The 18293-nt window shown below is 41.4% G+C and overlaps 1 protein-coding gene across 4 annotated transcripts in view; it reads right to left on the bottom strand.

The window, feature by feature from the left end:
* Positions 1 to 6674: 6674 nt before the first annotated feature.
* MAP4K4 (mitogen-activated protein kinase kinase kinase kinase 4) overlaps positions 6675 to 18293 on the bottom strand; it is a 136477-nt gene continuing 124858 nt past the window's right edge. For all 4 annotated transcript variants that reach the window (XM_079973142.1, XM_079973143.1, XM_079973144.1 and 1 more), the window contains 7 exons: positions 18147 to 18290; positions 14552 to 14686; positions 12287 to 12387; positions 10769 to 10918; positions 9721 to 9880; positions 8217 to 8356; positions 6675 to 7420 (listed from right to left, as the gene is read on the bottom strand). In XM_079973142.1, the coding sequence (XP_079829268.1) occupies positions 7337 to 7420; positions 8217 to 8356; positions 9721 to 9880; positions 10769 to 10918; positions 12287 to 12387; positions 14552 to 14686; positions 18147 to 18290 (914 nt within the window). In that variant the 3' untranslated portion in view covers positions 6675 to 7336. The remainder of the gene's footprint in view (positions 7421 to 8216; positions 8357 to 9720; positions 9881 to 10768; positions 10919 to 12286; positions 12388 to 14551; positions 14687 to 18146; positions 18291 to 18293) is intronic.

Below are 18293 nucleotides of genomic sequence, written 5' to 3'. Positions count from 1 at the left end.
AGTTTATATGAAAAGCTTGCCCACTTAGCATTTTCTTCGTGCTGTTTTGTGTTTTGTTGGCACCTGTCTGTCTCAAGAGACAATGGAGTGCGCCTCCAGGGGTGAAGTCAAATTGCTGCATTGGCAGCACCAAAGGGACCTCCTCAGGGCACAAGCCTGGCCCAGACAAAAAGACTCCCATCTCAGCCTCACGGATGTGGTCCAAAGGAAAGCAGAGCAATACGTTTGGCACCAACTTGGCTGCAGGAGTTGCCAGGATGAGGCACCATCCAACAGCCTTAAGGACTCCACTCTGGATTTGTGTAGGGTTTACACCAGCATAATCTGGTGGTCAACAAAAGAGGTTCAAAGACTCTCTCAAGGCAAATCTTAAAAAATGTAGTATAAACACTGACAAATGGGAAACATTGGCCTGCGAGCGCTCCAGTCGGAGAACAGCCTTTACCAAAGGTGTCATGGGTTTTGAAGATGCTGGAACAGAGGACGAAAGGGAGAAATGCGCTAAGAGGAAGGCATGCTTGGCAAACCCTCATCGTGATCAACTCTTGCCTGGAAACCTATGTCCCCACTGTGGAAGGACGTGTGGATCCAGAATTGGCCTCCACAAAGTTGTTCTGTAAGGATAGTTTTCCAGTTGGAGGGCTGTTTGTTCAAAACCAGCCCCACATGAAAGCTATGCATTAACACTGAAAATAGCAGCCTCAAGGAGCGCAATGGAAGGATGCTTCTCCTTCTCCCCAAGTGTAGGATGTTATGGCGCTGCAATGGGCTTGTGGCTAAAATCTGACTTGCGTGGTGTGTGTTCCCTGTACAATCCTCTCTGCTATTATGACAATCTTACTCAGCTACGAGTGATCACCAAAGGAAGAGGAGGAGGAGGGAAGGATTCAGCTTTTTCTTCTCTCGAAGATATCCCTATTCAGGGATGCTGCACTGCAGAAGGTAAATTTCTGGCATCACAGATTGTGCTACAATCTTCTGAATAGGACTCCATCCTTGAACATGATCCCTGAACAGATTGATGGTAGCTGGAAGCCAAGAAAAAAGTTTCCCACCACTGAATTTTCTGAGTTCAGTAACTTGTACTTCCTTCTCTAGAGCACCTTCTTTCAAGTCTGTGAACTCTCACACTACCCCCTAAAGAATCTCACAGGGTGGTGACCTTTCTACTGGTGTCCCTATGCTATGGAATGACCTTCCCTTTACCATATAGAAAGTAGCAACCAGTCATCTCATAAAGACGTATCCATTGACCCAGGCTTTCCCTGACCCATAAGATTGTTCTGTGTTTATGTGCTTGAATCTCCTGAATTTTTGTTTTTATACTGGTTTTATACTGCCAGCTCATTGGCTTTAACCTGTATTTTTGTTTAACGAAATTATTAGTATACACCTACGGCATACCACGTGAAGATTTTTTAAAATATTAGGTAGTTTATATCTTTAAATAATAAGTTTATTTATTCCATTGTCATAGTTTCTAGCCCTGCAGAATTAAAAATAAATCAGTAAGTGCTATATTCTCGGCATTGCAACCTTAATTTTTGTTATAGCAAGCACCTGTACTTCCTTCAGCAGACTTCCAAAGGAAAAAGTTCCTAATGGTTTTATAAGTGCAGTAAGATTGCTTTCAAAGTATTTTCCTTCTATAGTTTCCTGCATTGTATGAAATACCACCAGATAGTACCAGCGCTTTTACAGGCCCGTTTCCTTTCTAATGATAATCATACAGGTATGGTTGTATAGATTCTTTAGATGGAGTAGCTGCAGCACATGCTGGGAATTCTGAGAGCAGCACGTGGAACAGAAAATTACTTTCTTATGCAGAACACGTCCTCCCAATAGTTCATTTTAAGTAAGCATTTCAAAACTGTACTATGTTGTAATGGAACAACATGTCTAAGTGGTTTGCTGGATTAGGAAACGACATTTTACCCAATATTTCAGTCATTTTCCTACCTCCAGGACATCATCATCCACAGTGGCTGGATTTTTACTTGCATTGGACACGGGTGGCGCTGTGGGTTAAACTACAGAGCCTAGGACTTGCTGATCAGAAGGTCAGCAGTTCGAATCCCCGCAACGGGGTGAGCTCCTGTTGCTCGGTCCCTGCTCCTGCCCACCTAGCAGTTCGAAAGCACCCCTAAGTGCAAGTAGATAAATAGGTACCACTTTATAGTGGGAAGGTAAACGGCATTTCCGTGTGCTGCTCTGGTGGCGGTTCGCCGGAGCAGCTTCGTCACGCTGGCCACGTGACCCAGAAGTGTCTGCGGACAGCGCTGGCTCCCGGCCTCTAGAGTGAGATGAGCGCACAACCTAGACTCTGTCAAGACTGGCCCGTACAGGCAGGGGTACCTTTACCTTTAAGGTTGAAAGATTTACAGACTGTCAGCTTACAACATTTCAAGGCCTCAAAAGTTCATCAAGTCTAACCCCTAGTCAAAGCTCCTGTCGAGGAAACATAGGATTTGTGCAAACCAGTTTTGTTTTGACAATGGGTAAGAGAATGGGCAGATCTAACAAGAATCTTAAATTTCAAAAACAGTAAACATTGCATTTACATATGTTCAAGAGTAGATCTATATGTACACAGCTCCACATAAGCACAGGAGATGGCAGATTGAACATCACTCAAGTTTGTCTTTGATTTATTTATTTTTTAAAGAACAAAAAAGAAGCCTTAGGACTGCTAAGATATGCTTGAAAGTATGTGTGCAACATCTGCTGAAGTCTCATAAACGAGAGGTGGCTGAATAAGATTTTGCGGTTGGGACTGGGTTTTCGGTAGTGCCCACAATCAGGAAATCCAGAATTATGCAATAAAAAATTGCACAATGTATACAGCTAACTGTATTCTGCTTTTCTTAGAGCACAATAAATTTACTTTACTGTCAAGTCCATTCAGCCCTTGACAAGGGTCCCTGAAAAATTACACAGCCATGTTGAATTTTAAGGCTATGATACTGTTTTATGTGGAAGAGGTGAGGCCATGTTCAGGGCCCAGGCAGAATCTTAGAAGATAGCATGGCTCTGATGTTGCTTCAGCAACTCTTAGGTTGAGTTCTGTCCCAGTTTTAATACCCATCTTCTCTGAAATGTGTCTTTTCAAGCCTGAAGAGGCCTAGCAGTCTTTTACTCCACTGAAACAGGAGGAAACTATTTATACCAGGACTTCTGATGGAAGTCCTCTCAACCCAGATGTGAAGATGACATTCTTGGGCTGGGGGTACAACGGAACCATGAGACCTTCTTGCTAACGTGTTTCTGGGCTTGCCTGCGTGTGTGGTTCCCCGTCAGAGTCCTCGATCTCACCACCTGAAGAATAGGAATATGATCCCAGGGTCATGACAAATGCAAGCATCTTCCACAGAATCCTTGGGCCCAGACTGAATTGCCACTCAAGCTATATACATTCTCATTCTCATTCTCTCTCTCTCGCTCTCTCTCTCTCTCTGTCCCCATCTCCAGCCTTTTAAAGGCTTTTAGAACTGCTAAGGCAGGTGAAATATTCAGCTGTTTCTTGTGAAGGTTTAAAGCCAGAGTGCGCCTAGGGCAGGGAATTCCTTTTGGATTCAGCCGGAACTCAGTTCTGGCACCCCTCAAGTAGGCTCCATTGCCATTATATGAGAACAAGGGAGGTGTTCATGGTGAGTTCCGGCACCTTTCCCCCCGCCTAGAAAAATAGCACAAATTAAGGGCACACACTCTTCTCATTTTCTTGACAATGACATTTGAAGTGCTAGTTTGCAAAACAAGCAACCAAACTTCGATCCATTTGGCACTGTTTATTCCGACTTGAGATTCTGGGACATTATTTACGAATCTTTTTGTACCCTGAGTAGTTTTACTTATGAAATACAGATCACATGCCTTTTGCACACAAAACAGTTCCATCTTCTTGTTCCATACTGAACAAAAGAGCACAAGTTAATCACAGTAGTAACAGCAGCAGGTTGTTAAACACCTTGCTAGTATATTTGCATCATCTCTACTGAAAACTTTGGAATTGGGCCTTGAAAGACATTGTTGGCCCATTTAATCCAGCTGTGACATTCTAAATTGTTTCAGCAAAGCTGCACACCCTGTTGTGTCTCTGTCTATCTACATAGTCTGTGAGTTTTACCAAGTATAAGATTTACAGAATACAATTTCACCCATATGCTGCCAAGAAACTGTTGTTTCTTTCACTGCGATTTAGAAGAGCGTACACTTCCCCCTTCCACAGAAAAAAGAAAGTCACTCAAAATACTTCCACATACACAACAAGGTGTCATTTTTTTTTCTTTATTTAAGGAAAAATGGGGAGAGGGGGACAGTATTTTATAATACACAAAAGACAAATTAGACAGCACTGCAAAAAGGCTGAGTGTTTCATTGCCATCAGTCTGCTTTGCAGCTCTACAATTAGTAATTTTGTCATTTTTATTATTGTTTAAGCATCTTTATAGTTGGCAGAGTTTGGGGTTATTTTTTAAAAAAAAAATCACAAAAGTGTGTACTGCTACTACTATGAAAACCTAAACCCCACAAAATCACTTCGAAATAAACCATAAATATGTGATGCACATTAGTGTAACAAAACCATTTTTGTAAACATTTTTTCCAACATAACATGTGCATACAATAAAAAATAAAGCCACTGCAGTCATACAGTTAGAATTACTTTGACTTAAGATACAGAAAGTTATTACTTAAAGCTTAAAACTAAACTAGGAGTATTTTTATGCTTCACCAACAGCACTGCTTTAAAAATGGATTTCAACATTTTTTCATGTAGTGGTTTCGTAATACTGATTTGACTTGTCAAGTCAGCCCCCCTGGCATTTGTGTGGGGTTTGGGGGCAGCAAGGCCGCTGCCCCACTGAACAAGTCATGCGCCCCACCCTAGCCCCTACCCTCCTATTTTGTTGTACAGAATTTCATCAGCATATTGACCAGGGAGAATTCCTCCATATTACAACATTCCTGCATTTAACAGTAGTCTTCTTTAAAACATAGATAGATAGCAAGGTGGCATGAGAAGAGAGGTCAAGAATTAAATCAGTTTTTAACCACACCGTGCCTTTTAAGTATTTTCCTTTGGGGCGTCTGGTCAACCAGGAGAATATGCTATAGTGCCATGTGAGAGATAAACCTATTGCCTCTGTCTGCATTGGTCTTCTGAGTCCTATTAATTCCTTGCTGTTCAAAGCAGAGCTGCTACTTCCACCTGTTTCCCAACAGGTACAGTGAGAACTGAAAGCCACGTCTAGAATTAGCTCTGATGTTCAGTGCTATGCAAAACCCAAACCATTCCCCACCCCCCTCAAATAGGAGAGACTTCAAAAGGTTTATCTGCCAACAATTATCTGTGTGTATTCTGCTATTTACTCCTTTTTGGGGAGAGGGGGACCTTCCTGATCTTGCAAAGAAAGCCCTTAGTAAATAAAAATAAGTTGGTCAAAGAAAGGAACAGCAGTCTGATTCCAAAAGAAAGGCTTATTGAGCAGCTGGTTCACCCAACTGGTACTGTTCAACACAAAGCAAGTTGTGTGACAAATCTCATTTGAACTATTGAAGCGTCTCAATCGAAGAATCACATTTAAATCTCTACACCTGTCATGCCATGAATAAAGGTAACCACAGCAGAAGACATAGCCCATGAAACACTGGACTCCAGTTCACTGGCTGAACAGTGAACTTAAGGCAGCTGTCAACAAAAGTACCCCAAAAGAGTGTTGTTTTTTAAAAAAAATCCCTTAAAAAAGAAAACCAACCCCATAACGATCGAATAATGACACTGTGCATTATTACATCACCAACAGATAATACACACTCAAGTTTTCTCAAGTAATAAACACATGTAGCCTTTAAACAAATTATTAGTCTTGAGACATTTATTACGAAGGCCAAAAACTTACTGATAAAACAAAACTGAGGGGTTTTTTTTCCCTTTAAAAAAGTGGGGCAAATGAGGGAAAGAGCCAAGAGTTGGATGTTACATTAAAACACAAGTATATGCTGTTTTAAAAAAAGAAAAATGAATAAGCTGTATTAACTACATTCTTAAAATAGTTTTAGTGCATTGCATTCTTAGAAAAGGAAAACGTCACTTCCCCAAAAGTTTCCTACAACATTTAACAAGTTATAGAACTAGCCTAACTATTGTTACTTGCCTGTTACCAAACCCCACATGTTAGGAGTAAAACCTTCTGAATTTTAGGCTGAATTCCTTAAAACTTCTATTCATGATAAAATCGGTAAAAAATAAAGTGAAAAGTTCGCTTTCAAAATTTAAGAAATGGACTGCTTAGGTTGCTGTGTCACCGCTACGAATCTATCAACCATCTCATATAACTGCTGTCTCTTCTGCTGAAACCCAATACAAAATTAACAGTCAAACCTTTAACCTGCTAGTTTTGGTATTATCAATAATTGGACATTAATATTTGTTCTCCTAAAAAAAAAAAAGTAGAAACCTAAACCACCTCTTTTACTGTATGCATTAGAAACCATGAGGTAGGCACAAAAATAAACATGTTTGGAATTTTCTTTCCCCAAAGGCTACATGCGCAGACTGGTAGTAAAAGTTGTTGCACATTTCAGGTTTAAACAAAAATTAAACCTTTAACTGAGGCAGTGCTAACACTGACATTTACCAAGTTCTAGCCTAATGAAGAGTCGTTATAGAAAAATGAACAATTCTATTTATTTATTTAAAAAATCATCCACGTGTGGTTTTTAGGCAAAACTCGGTACATAGAAAAAAAAATGACTGAACTCTTGGCCAAGCCAAAACTTAAAAAAAAGTCACCCTATCTCCCCCTAAACCACTGTGCCTTTCACATTTTATAAATATTAATTTTAAAACCTGCATCTTCCTCTTTGCCCACATATTGTCACATTACAAAAAAGAAAAAAAAAAAGAAATGTCAATTAAATACATTGTTAATATTACTATATTAGATTTGCTCTCTGCTTCAGCAACACTGACTCCACCTACAACACCCTCCAGCTACCTTCTCATGCCTGCCTCCTTTCAAAAAACTTGCTTCTGATCCGTCTCTTTCTTTCTCACTAGGCAATCTGCAGGAGGGGAAGGAGGAAAAGGAGAGGGAGACCTGATTTTTCCTCTAGTGGGATCCCAAAACAGATAGCACCCAATGGCAATATCTTTACAGCACCAGCTGCGTACCGCAGCCTCAATTTTAAAACAAAAAGAACCCAACATCGGTGATGCCTCCACACGCAGTGGCATGTGGCCCTACATCACGTCAGGCCTGTTCTCCAGTTGCAAATGGTTCCAAGTTATGAAGACTCCAGATGACAGCAATCCCTTGTCAAACTACAATAGCTTCTACCAGCTCAGAAGAGAAGTCCTGCCTAACGTCATGAAATAAACTTGGCTGCTTCCTCCGGACCGCACAGATGCAAAGAAAACCTGTAGAGCAAGAGACACGAGAGAAAACAAAATGGGACTCAGGTGGTTTTAAAACAGGGGTCAGCAAACTTTTTCAGTCCACTGTCCCTCAGACCTTGTGGGGGGCCGGACTATATTTTTTTTTTTGGGGGGGGGGGATGAACAAATTCCTATGCCCCACAAATAACCCAGAGATGCATTTTAAATAAAAGCACACATTCTACTCATGTAAAAATACACTGATTCCCAGACCGTCTGTGGACCAGATTTAGAAGGCAATTGGGTCGGATGCCTACCCATGTTTTAAAACAAAAACTGGAAAGCAGAGAAGAAATAGTACTAGTGGGACACTTTTAAGGCAGTAGGAATGAAGTCATTGGGCATCAGTGGCTAAGCTCTCAAAGCTCGGTGGAACACCAAAGTGCAGAAGGAAAGCCATGTGGAAAGACCTCTCCTGTCCTTTTAAATATTTCGCCCTGCTGCCTCCAGATGTTGTTTAACTCAAACTCCTGTCAGCCGCAGCCAACATGGTGGGAGCTGCAGTCCATCAACATCTGGGGAGTACAAGGCTGTAGGAATTCTTTTCTGCTTCCCTGCCAACGAAGAGCCCAAGAGAGTCATTGTGTGCATCCATGGCTTTCCATATCAGATCCATATATCCATTCCTTTCCTCCCAACCCTAGTCAGAGGATTGTGGAATTGGGTGGAACACATTTTGGACTGATCACCAGCGTTCATCCTCTCTCTTCTCCACAATAATTTTGAAACGGGGAGCAGGGGGGAACTAATGTAAAGGAGGGAGAAACACATCTCTTACCTTGTCATTGCGTTCACATAGAAACTTCAGTCTTTGTGCCCTCTTGTGCATAAATACACCATCCAAGTGTCCTGTTTCCACCGATCGTATCTCAATAGCTTTTTCTCCCCAGCCCATGATCTGATTGGATCGAATATACGCTTTACAATCAAAACAAAAAGCCACGATTAATCATCCTCATGATACACAGCAACACAAAGCAAAGTGGTTATATTATGCATTCCAACTTTTAATTGCAGCTTGTTGAATTGATAATATTTCACCCAAAGCAATCAATTCATGTAAAACCCATAAACAAAACTGATATGTTTCCATCCTTGTTGCCATAACTAGATGGCTAGACAGCTAGATGAAAACATGGCTTCTGTAAGAAAGCTTTTAGCTGATTACACTATACTCCCTTCCCCAAGAGAACAGATATCTTTGAAAGTTTAATTTCAAATACGAACAGCACCATCCTATGTATTTAATGGACTTTACTCCCAGGTAAGTGGGCATATGATTGCAGTTTACGAGTTTCTGTCCTCAGCCAAATACATTAAAGATAACATAAAGGCTAAGGTGAAGAAGATCTCTTAGAATAAACCATAAAGCTTCCAATTCATCAAGACTATTAAAAACTTTTATTTCGATTAACAGCTTCTTGTTAAGGACTGCTAACAGAGCCCCAGGCAGGCTGTGTCATATGGAGACAGTTTGTCTTCCTGAAATACTACGGAAACATTTATGGCGGAATTTGTTTTGTCTGAAGTCTTTAAGATTTGGTAGCCATAACTGGATGCAGGGACTGCAGTATGTGACTCAAAATATACCAGTATTTCTGTGGGGAATGCACAGACAAAGGATTCTTATTCTTCTCTGATTTAGCCAAACAATGGGATTTTTAAGCTTTCTCAATTTCAGGAAGACATAAAGAGAATCGCTACAGACACAAACCCATGTGAAAATGTAACAAGGATCTCTGTATTGCGGTCTGTGCTTTCAAAGCGGCTCGCCTCAAGCCCCATCTGCAAGGGAGCAACTTGTAATTACAAGTAATATAATTTTAGCTCAGCCATAAACTCACTACGTGACTTTAAACAAGCTGCTCTCCTAGCCCAACCGCAACGGGAGGATAGTAATATTGGTCTACCAAACCAGAGTAGTCAGAAAGGCTTCTGAGAAGTACATGGCACATGTTAAAAGTAGAGCATCTGAACCCTTAGAAAGAGCACTATATATGTCCTAAGAATTATTATGGTAATTATTCTGGAATATAAATGCTCAATAAAGCTACTGGCTACAGCCTCAAACATTTGGAGGGCACCAAGTTGGCAAAGACTGATCTATAATGAGCCTCCACAACATACAAGTAAAAAGGTACTTTACCGCTGTACAGATCTGTTTAACAAATGAATGACTGAATTCCAAGATAATAACAACGAAACAAAAGAAACCCATCTCTCCGTTGGGCCACATCATTTCCCTAACAGTACAAGCAATCTGGGGATCTTGCCATACATACCCACTGATGTTGGCATTTCTCCCCACTGCAGAACCACATCTTTGGTGATCCTTCCATATGTATTAACATAAACTCCTTCATCTTCATAGCAAACAAGCAGCTCCATCCCATCCGTGTTTGGCAAAATGATGATTGCATGGGGTTGGATACTACTCTGGATCTGCAAGAACAACAGGAAGAATTGGATGTCATCTGCACTTTGAGGAACTGGAAGGAGTTGGAAGGGAACTCGGGGGTCATCTGGTCCCCAATGCTTGTACCTTGCAGGATCCCCACTAAAGCATCCATGACAGACTGAGTGCCCCCCAACCTCTCAGATTAAAGCAGACACAACCTCTGCTTAAAAACCTTAAATGAAGGAGACACCAAAAGCTCTTGAGGGAGTCTGTTCCACTGTAGTAGCAGTAGTAGTAGTAGTGAAAATTAATATAATATAATATAATATAATATAATATAATATAATATAATTATAATAATACAATATAATATCATTATCAGTATTATTTATTGCTTATAGCCCACCCATCCATCTGGCTGGGCCTCCCCAGTCACTCTGAGTGGCTCCCAACCGAATATTAAAAACATAATACAGCATTAAACATTAAAAACTTCCCTAAACAGGGCTGCCTTCAAATGTCTTCTAAAAAAGTCAGATAGTTTTTTATTTCCTTGACATCTGATGGGAGAGCGCTCCACAGGGCGGGTGCCACCACCATTAAGGCCCTCTGCCTTGTTCCCTGTAAGCTCACATCTCGCAGTGAGGGAACCACCAGAAGGCCCTCGGCGCTGGATCTCAGTGTCCAGGCTGAACAATGGGGGTGGAGACGCTCCATCCACTGTTGGAACAGCTCTTACCCTCAGGACCAATGAATTATTAAGTGCCCAACATCTGAGAGAAAGAGAGCTCACTCACTCAATGGAAACTTATTCTTGGAACATAGAGACAACTCCCCTTCACATATGAATAAGGTTTGGACATGCATCTCACTCTTTTCGTAATGCAGAATGGGCTATAGAATACCGTGCAGCGAGAAATCTGGATTCTTACATGAGTTGGGAGATAAATATCATACACTGATCCAGAGTCTACATCCACAGCATGAAATCCAGCACAGGAGCCATAGATCACCTTCAGCCTCTGACCTTCTTCCACAGTAAGATCCACTAATAATGGCTTATGTACCAAATCTCCAAATGACTGCAGTGCAAGCAATAAAAATAAAGAATTCACTTAGTACACTCCATTAAAATATGTTTCCTTTAGAAATGTACGCATGCCTCCATCCCCCTCCTCTCTCCTGTGTGAGGGTTCTTCTTCCATTAAGGTACTCATTTTCATGTTTTAAAAAAAATGCTGTATGGCGGAACTATGTTTTTTGCCATTTCTTTGGCTCCTTTAATGAATCAGCACCAAGTGGCTCCCTACAGGATCAGCTAAGTTTTCCCCTTTAAAAACCGAAGCGAAACACCAGGATTATATTTCCCCCTCAATATTCAAAATATAATTTATTCCTAGGATAAATGCTTTAATTCAAAATATGCCAAATCAATCTCCCGTATAAGCTGATGAATTGTGGAGAAAATGGTGATGAGCTGATTGGTTTCAGTCTGTTCTCTCATTTCCAATTTAAGAATGAGAGGGCAGGAACATACAAACTGGGAAAAACCACCTCCCAAGAAGGAAAGGGACTCTCAACTCTACTACAGTAGTTCCTGCTATGACAGATTTGGTCTTCATGGTCTCCTGGTTTTTGTATTTTCAAGTAAATTTTTATTATTTTCTTTACATATTTTTTTCCCAACAAATCATATTACCATACATTCCCTTTGACTCTGCCAAGTCCTGACTCCCCTCCCTCCCTCCCTCCCTGCAATTGGTATATTTACCTCCTTTTTTATCGCGCACCTCATTCTCACATTAATACTATTATACATTGAAGGTATTATGCCAATCCTGCTAGCATCTTGACATTTTTACAGTTCTCCTTTAAATATTCAATAAATTTACTCCAGTTATTCTTGTATCTTTGATCTTTCTGGTCCCGGATCCTTCTGTCAGCTTCACCTGCCACTCCTGGATGGTTGGTATGTCTTGTGTTTTCCATCTTTGGGCCAGGAGGGTTCTTGTGGTGGCCATAGCATACATAAACAAATTTTGGTCTCTCGTTTTGATTTCCATTCCTATTAAACCTAATAGACACGCTTCCGGTCTTTTGGGAAAGGTATATCTATTTTTTTGAGTTCATTGTAAATTGATTCCCAAATTTTTTTAACCTTGTCACAGGTCCACCACATATGAAAGTAGTCACATGGTCTCCTGGTTTTTGATCCTATGGAATACTAACTGTCTAATTCTCCTTCATCAGATAGCACTAAAGTTTGTATAAAGAGCACGTTTAAGTGTGCTACTGGTCACACACAACCCTCATCAAATACACAGCTCAGTGGTAGAGCATCTGTTTGGCAAGCAAAACAGGTTGAACCTTTGTATTGTCAGGTAGGGCTGGGGAATGCACCTGTATTGACCAGCTATCTACGCTCCACACTTACCAATCTGAACCCTTACCTTAAATGCCATAAATTTGTGGTATGGTTTTGGTGCCCAAGCATAGACTTCTACTGAACTCTTCAAAGCAATTACTAAGAATTTGATTCTTTCATACTTCACTGGAATTAAAAAGGACAGAGAACATGATTTTTACATGATAATGAGGGGGGGTCATATTATTGTCTTATAACTGCTATAGAACTACCAATTTAAAAACAATAATGCATATTGTCATATGTAATATGCACTCATAACTGAGTTAGCTCATGGTCTTCTCCAAAAAAAATATGAGCTGATGCTATATCTCAGAAAAGTGTGCTTTGGGGAGAATTTTGTATTTTATTTTCTTAAAATAAGGTATCTTGCTTGCATAGAATAAAATTCCTTAAGTTCACATTTCCAGTGTTTGAATGTATTAATTCCTACAGCAATCAAAAGATTATCTGAATGGCTATAACACTTTGGAGGAGCTATATCCTTATTAATCCAATGGATTATGAAAGACATGAATAATAAAACTAATATTTAGCACTGTCGTGTTTTGTTTGATAGACTGACAAATTAGTATTTTATTTATATCTCACCTTTCTCCCTGACAGGGACTCAAAATCACTTAAAACAATTTTGATTGATTCAAGGGCTGCTTCCAATTGTGCAGCCCGTCTTCTTAAAAACCTAATTATTTTTAAAAATGGACTTATTAAAATTGCAGGTGGAAGGTGCCATTTTAGAAAGAAAAACATTATCTCCTGTCACAAAGAGGTAACCCAGGGCTTTTTTTTTTCAGGGGGAACTCACCAGAAAAATAGAACTGAGGAAACCTAGCCATTAACTGCTGCAACAATGCATCGTAAAAAAATTTCCCTTCAAAGCTATTTTGTATATATGCAAGTTTATGCAAATATCATCAACTGAGCAGCTGGTACCTTCAATGGGGTGTCAGCCTTAGTAATATTACATTTAACACGTATATCATCTTTTTAAGGGAATTAAATCATTCTCATTACAGAGTTGGATATAGTTTTTATAAATTATTTAATGAAGTTCAGCACCAAAAAGGATTACCATTCCTATACATTTTTAAGTGCAGATATTTCTTTTTCTGAAAGTTTACTGTTAAAGTTGTCAAAAGCCACAGTAGTCTTCTGACTCCTCTGGATGTGACATTTATTGACTCCTAAAGGGTTGGGTTGGGGTTTTTTTAAGCATATGAGGAGAGAAGGCTGGTTCAAATAATCCTTGCTATTTGGCAACAATCAGAACTCTCAATGGAAGGAGGGGGACGACAAATTACACAAAGGGATGGAAGGGGGCGATAGTGGGATCAGCCAGAATAATGCTTTCAAGTTAAAACTAAAACCAGATCCAAAAATTGCAGGGCATCTTTCCTTTGCAAGATTTCTTGAAACCAGGAGCAGAAACACAGGCTTTCTGGTGTGTGTGTGTTTGTTTGCCTATCCCTCTACAGGATAAGAGGCCCGTGGGCATTTCTCTGAAAATCTGCCTCCCAAAAATTACCTCACGTGGCTCCTGTGAACCAGTTAACCTCTGCCTGGTTCAGAACTGGGACAGTGGCAGGGAAAGGATTTACAGAACCAAAACACATTTGCCTTTACACTAGATCAGGGGTCAGCAACCCGCGGCTCCGGAGCCGCATGTGGCTCTTTTACACCTTTGCCGCGGCTCCGGGGCAGATACTAGCGAGGGGAGGAGGCGCATTGTGCGCCCCGACACTCCCCACTGTGGCGGGCGCTGTACTGGCTGTGACGTTGCATGGGGGCTGTGCGTGCGTTAGTCACGCACCGTCCCGACATCACCTTCCCGCCCGCTGTCAGATCGCGGCTCCGGAGATATATTTGTTTTAAATGTCGCAATGGTTTTGCGGCTCCCAGTTTTTTTTTCTTCGGAAACGGGTCCAAGTGGCTCTTTTTGTCTTAAAGGTTGCAGACCCCTGCACTAGATCTAAGAGCATGTTGGGAAATGTGTTGTTCTCAAGGCAAGGGGAGCAGAGATGTGTGTATCATCCTCAGTTTTACACGTTTCCTGTTAACATGTTGTCTCAGCGAAGTTTAAAGCGACGTAAGAACGCATTCTTACAACATTCATCCTGGAATATATAAATAAAAGAGGCAGCTGTCTCTTTTAGACCTTGTGACTTGTTTACAGGAGAAGACCAAAAGCTAAGCACAATCCATTTCAACAGTTTCCTACCCTAACCAGACCTTTCCATTACATAATTCCATCTTCACTGACTTTCATAAATGTGCAGGATGAGTTACTTACCAACTTTATAGTGTACACAGCCTTCCAAGTCACCTACAGTTGTCCAGCCTTGTTTCTTTTCCACCTCAGGGTCATTGTGAAGAATTTTGTTTCTTAACCATGACAGATAATACACTCTCAATTTGTTTTTCTTACCTAGAAAAGTGTGGTAAGAATGGGCAATAAGGTACAGAGCTGGGATACAAGCCTCCACAAAAACACATTAGCAATCATAGATAAAATCCACTTTTTTAAAAAAAATTATGCCAACCATTTAAGCTCACCAAAGGCAAACTTTCCTTCCAGCTATTGCTGCTGCCTGTTATGTTTAAAAAAATCAAAACTCTACCTAAAGAAAGTAAGATGAACCAGGCTACAGTTCAGATTTAACATTTTCAGTCCTCCAAATAATGGTTTGAGGGATGAGTAATAAGCTCTGTGCTCACATACTCTTCTACATCAACTCTCGCATCAACTTCAGCCCTTCAATCGTGCTTTTATATCATGTTTACCAAGCTGGCATTAAACCACAGTTTCCTGTGACTGGAATGTAACTGGAAACTGGGGATTTAGAGAAGCCATGATTGAAGCGACACAGTTGGGGTATGAGGGGAGGAATAAGGGGGAGTATGTGGTCCCAGCGCTCATTCCTAGTTTAATAAGTCATGGTTTACTAAGCTACAATTCACTGCATTACAACTGAGTCTTGCTCACAGCCAACTCATTACTTCCTGGTTGAAGCAGGCTTCAAATCCTGATTTGGAAGGTGTAATGGTTCTAGGGGTTGCTTGTGCGTAAAACGGCGCCACGCTTGGCTGAGTTGCCTGGGTGAACCCTTTCTGTCCGGACAGCCACTCACCCGTGGCTGTCTCAATCGCTGGCAGAATCCGTCAGTGGGCGTTTCTTGAACTTCTTCCAGCAAAGAAGCTCTTTGACGCCTAGTCTCCTCCTACTCTCCCTGCGCGGAAGCCTTCTGCGCAAGGAGGGTGTGGGCAGCGGAGGACCCGTGCTCTCCCCGCTGGTCTCCGGCGAGGAGTCATGGAGTCACCTTGCCAATTCCCCCATCTGCCCCCCTTCTCCACTAGTGTTACGCTGATTTCCTTCCCCAGAAGATGGGCTGCTTCTCTCCCCCCCCGGTACGCTCTCCGGAATCCCTCTGGAGCCCTCCCTCTCCCTCTGGCTCCGATGGCAGTTCCCTGACATCAGGCAAGTGCAAAATTTTGCTTTATAAAGAGCCATTGGGGGGGGTGCTATCAGATATGGGGAATTCCAAATGCAGAATTCCAAATTCCTGTGGGGAGTAGGGAAGGTGAGGATTAGGAAGCAACAGAGAGGTCTGCTTCTGGCCCATGCCCAATGTGCCCATCAAAACTTGACCTTTCGAATTCTCCAGTCCAGTACCTAAGCCGAGAGGTCAAAACAGCAAACTCCTAAAGCTTACAATAGTTATGCTGTGACTGTAGCAAGGGACAAACAAGGTGCATGCAATCTCTTACTCACAATCCAGCAGTACAATCTTTCAAGCCACATTTTTATTTATTTAACCATAACAAAAATAGTTTACAATACAAACAATACAAAATATTCGTAATAAAATTCAAATAAAATCAAAATTTTAAAATTGCTAGATAAAATCAAAATACAGATAAAATCAACACATGCCAATAAGACTGCATCTCTGGCTAGACTTGCCTAAACAAACAGAATGTTTGCTTAGATTTGTGTTAATATTTGCACAATATTACCTCAGACTTTTTATTTGTTTCCTATACTGTAGTAGTATTTACTCAGTTACAACATGTGAATCCATGGGAATTTGGGTTTGAACTGCATCACTGGAATAGTTTTATCATAACAGACATGATGTGGGAAAAGACCTGTAGTTTTTTGTTTTTAAGTTTCACATGTTGCTGATGGCGAAATACTGCGGTTAAGACTTGTGTGTGATCCTTTGTTTTTAACTGCGTCATTGGGGATCAAGACTCCTTGCCACATTCACTAGTTTCCTACTTGAATATTGTTTCCTCTTTTATGGCACATTATGTTAACCCTTTAACTGCATGATCCTTAGTGACTGGGACATACCATCAACCGAGTATATCATCAACCTTTTCAGCTCCACCTTTAACCCAAGCATGCATTTGGGAATCTATTTCTTACCCATCTTTTACTATATATTTGCATGGTGGTAATGCTCTTGTTACGACCCAGCTTGGATCAAGGTGGAGTCCATTAGTGGGTCCCAACCCAGCAGTTGCAGAAACAGCCATTCAATGTCCTTATGTTTTCTGGGAGGTCACAAAGACTCTTTCATTAATAAACACAAGAGCTTAAAGGCAAAATGGTATTCCATAGAGAGAGGCGTCTCATTTAGGTATTTAAAGGTTCTGTTTGTAGTCCTACTAATTTCTTGGGTATACTCAGATATACTCAAATAAGATATACTCACAGCAGACCTACTGAAATCAATAGACCTAACTTAGGCATGTTCATTAATTGCAGTAGGTAATACTTCAGTAGGGTGTATGGGCTGCTAGGGGAGGGGTAGTACCTCTGGTGAGGGACATGTCATGCAACCTTCTGGGACAGTTTGTTCCCCTTTGGTCCCCACCCTGCATTCAGCAATCACCAGCGGCTCCCAGAAGCTGTCAGCATGAGATAGCGGTCACACCCCAGGAACTGTTTCAACTGTTTGGCTAAACCAGGAGAGGGTAGCTGATGGGCCCCATTCCTTGGTGAGTTAGGGACTTCCCCTACGTGCAAAGACAGGCTCCGGAGGATTGAGTGGACAAGACCAATAGTCAAGACCAATGGTCAAGAAGGTGATTTCTGCACCTGCTGTAGAGCAAAGAGTAGGACAGATGGAGCTCGTCAACCTGGGAAGGTAGCCCACCTGGGAGAAGGAAACTCTAAACCTCTGCTGTCTCGTGGGATATCTTCAAGAGAAGAAAAGGCGAAGGAGTAAACCCTGCCCAGATCCAAGGTGGAGTCCCTAAGACAAGTCAGATGGCACCTTGTACACCTCATTCCAGCTACTCCTGCAGCCAAGCTAATGCCAAACGTATTGCTCTGCTTTTCTTTGGACCGCATCAGTGAGACTGTGAGGGGTTTGCGTTGTCTGGGCAGCTCAGGACCTCCACACACACTGCCCAGGCCTGCGCCCTGGGGAGGGCACTTTGGTGCTGCCAGCACAATGGTTTGACTTCACCCCTGGAGGTGAACTCCATCGTCTCTCAAGACAGATGGATGCCAGCAACAACTTTGATTAACACTTTAGTTGGCTATCACCTTGGTTAATCAGGGATAGAGAATCTATAACCCTCCAGATGCTGTTGGACTATAATTCCCATCATTCCTCACTATAGACCACGTTGTCTGGGATAGATGAGAACTGTATTCCAGCCGCATCTGCACAGCCACAAGTTCTCCATATCCAATATTAAAAGTAGCATGTTCTCTGGAGGGACCTTTGATAGATTTGTTGATCGATGAAACAGCAATTTAAAAGGGGAAAGAGTTAGCAAAAAGAGATAAAAGCGTATAAAGTAGAGGTTTGAACCATTCTGTTAAAGAAAGACCACAACATGGTTTTTTCAAAAAGAGAATTTATATTTACCAGATATTGTCACCAGGACGTTGAGACCTTCAAGTACATCCATTTGCTGGAATCTTCTTCGGTTTATTAATGGATACACCTTCCCTTGGCCACTCCTGTCCAACAGCATCAGACCACTCTCTGTACCCACTAACAAATTCACCCCTA

Source organism: Podarcis cretensis, assembly GCF_951804945.1.
Source record: "Podarcis cretensis genome assembly, chromosome: 4".
In the NCBI taxonomy this organism is placed as follows: domain Eukaryota; kingdom Metazoa; phylum Chordata; class Lepidosauria; order Squamata; family Lacertidae; genus Podarcis; species Podarcis cretensis.
Note: the sequence above shows the minus strand (reverse complement) of the source record. Positions and strands in the feature narration are given on the sequence as shown.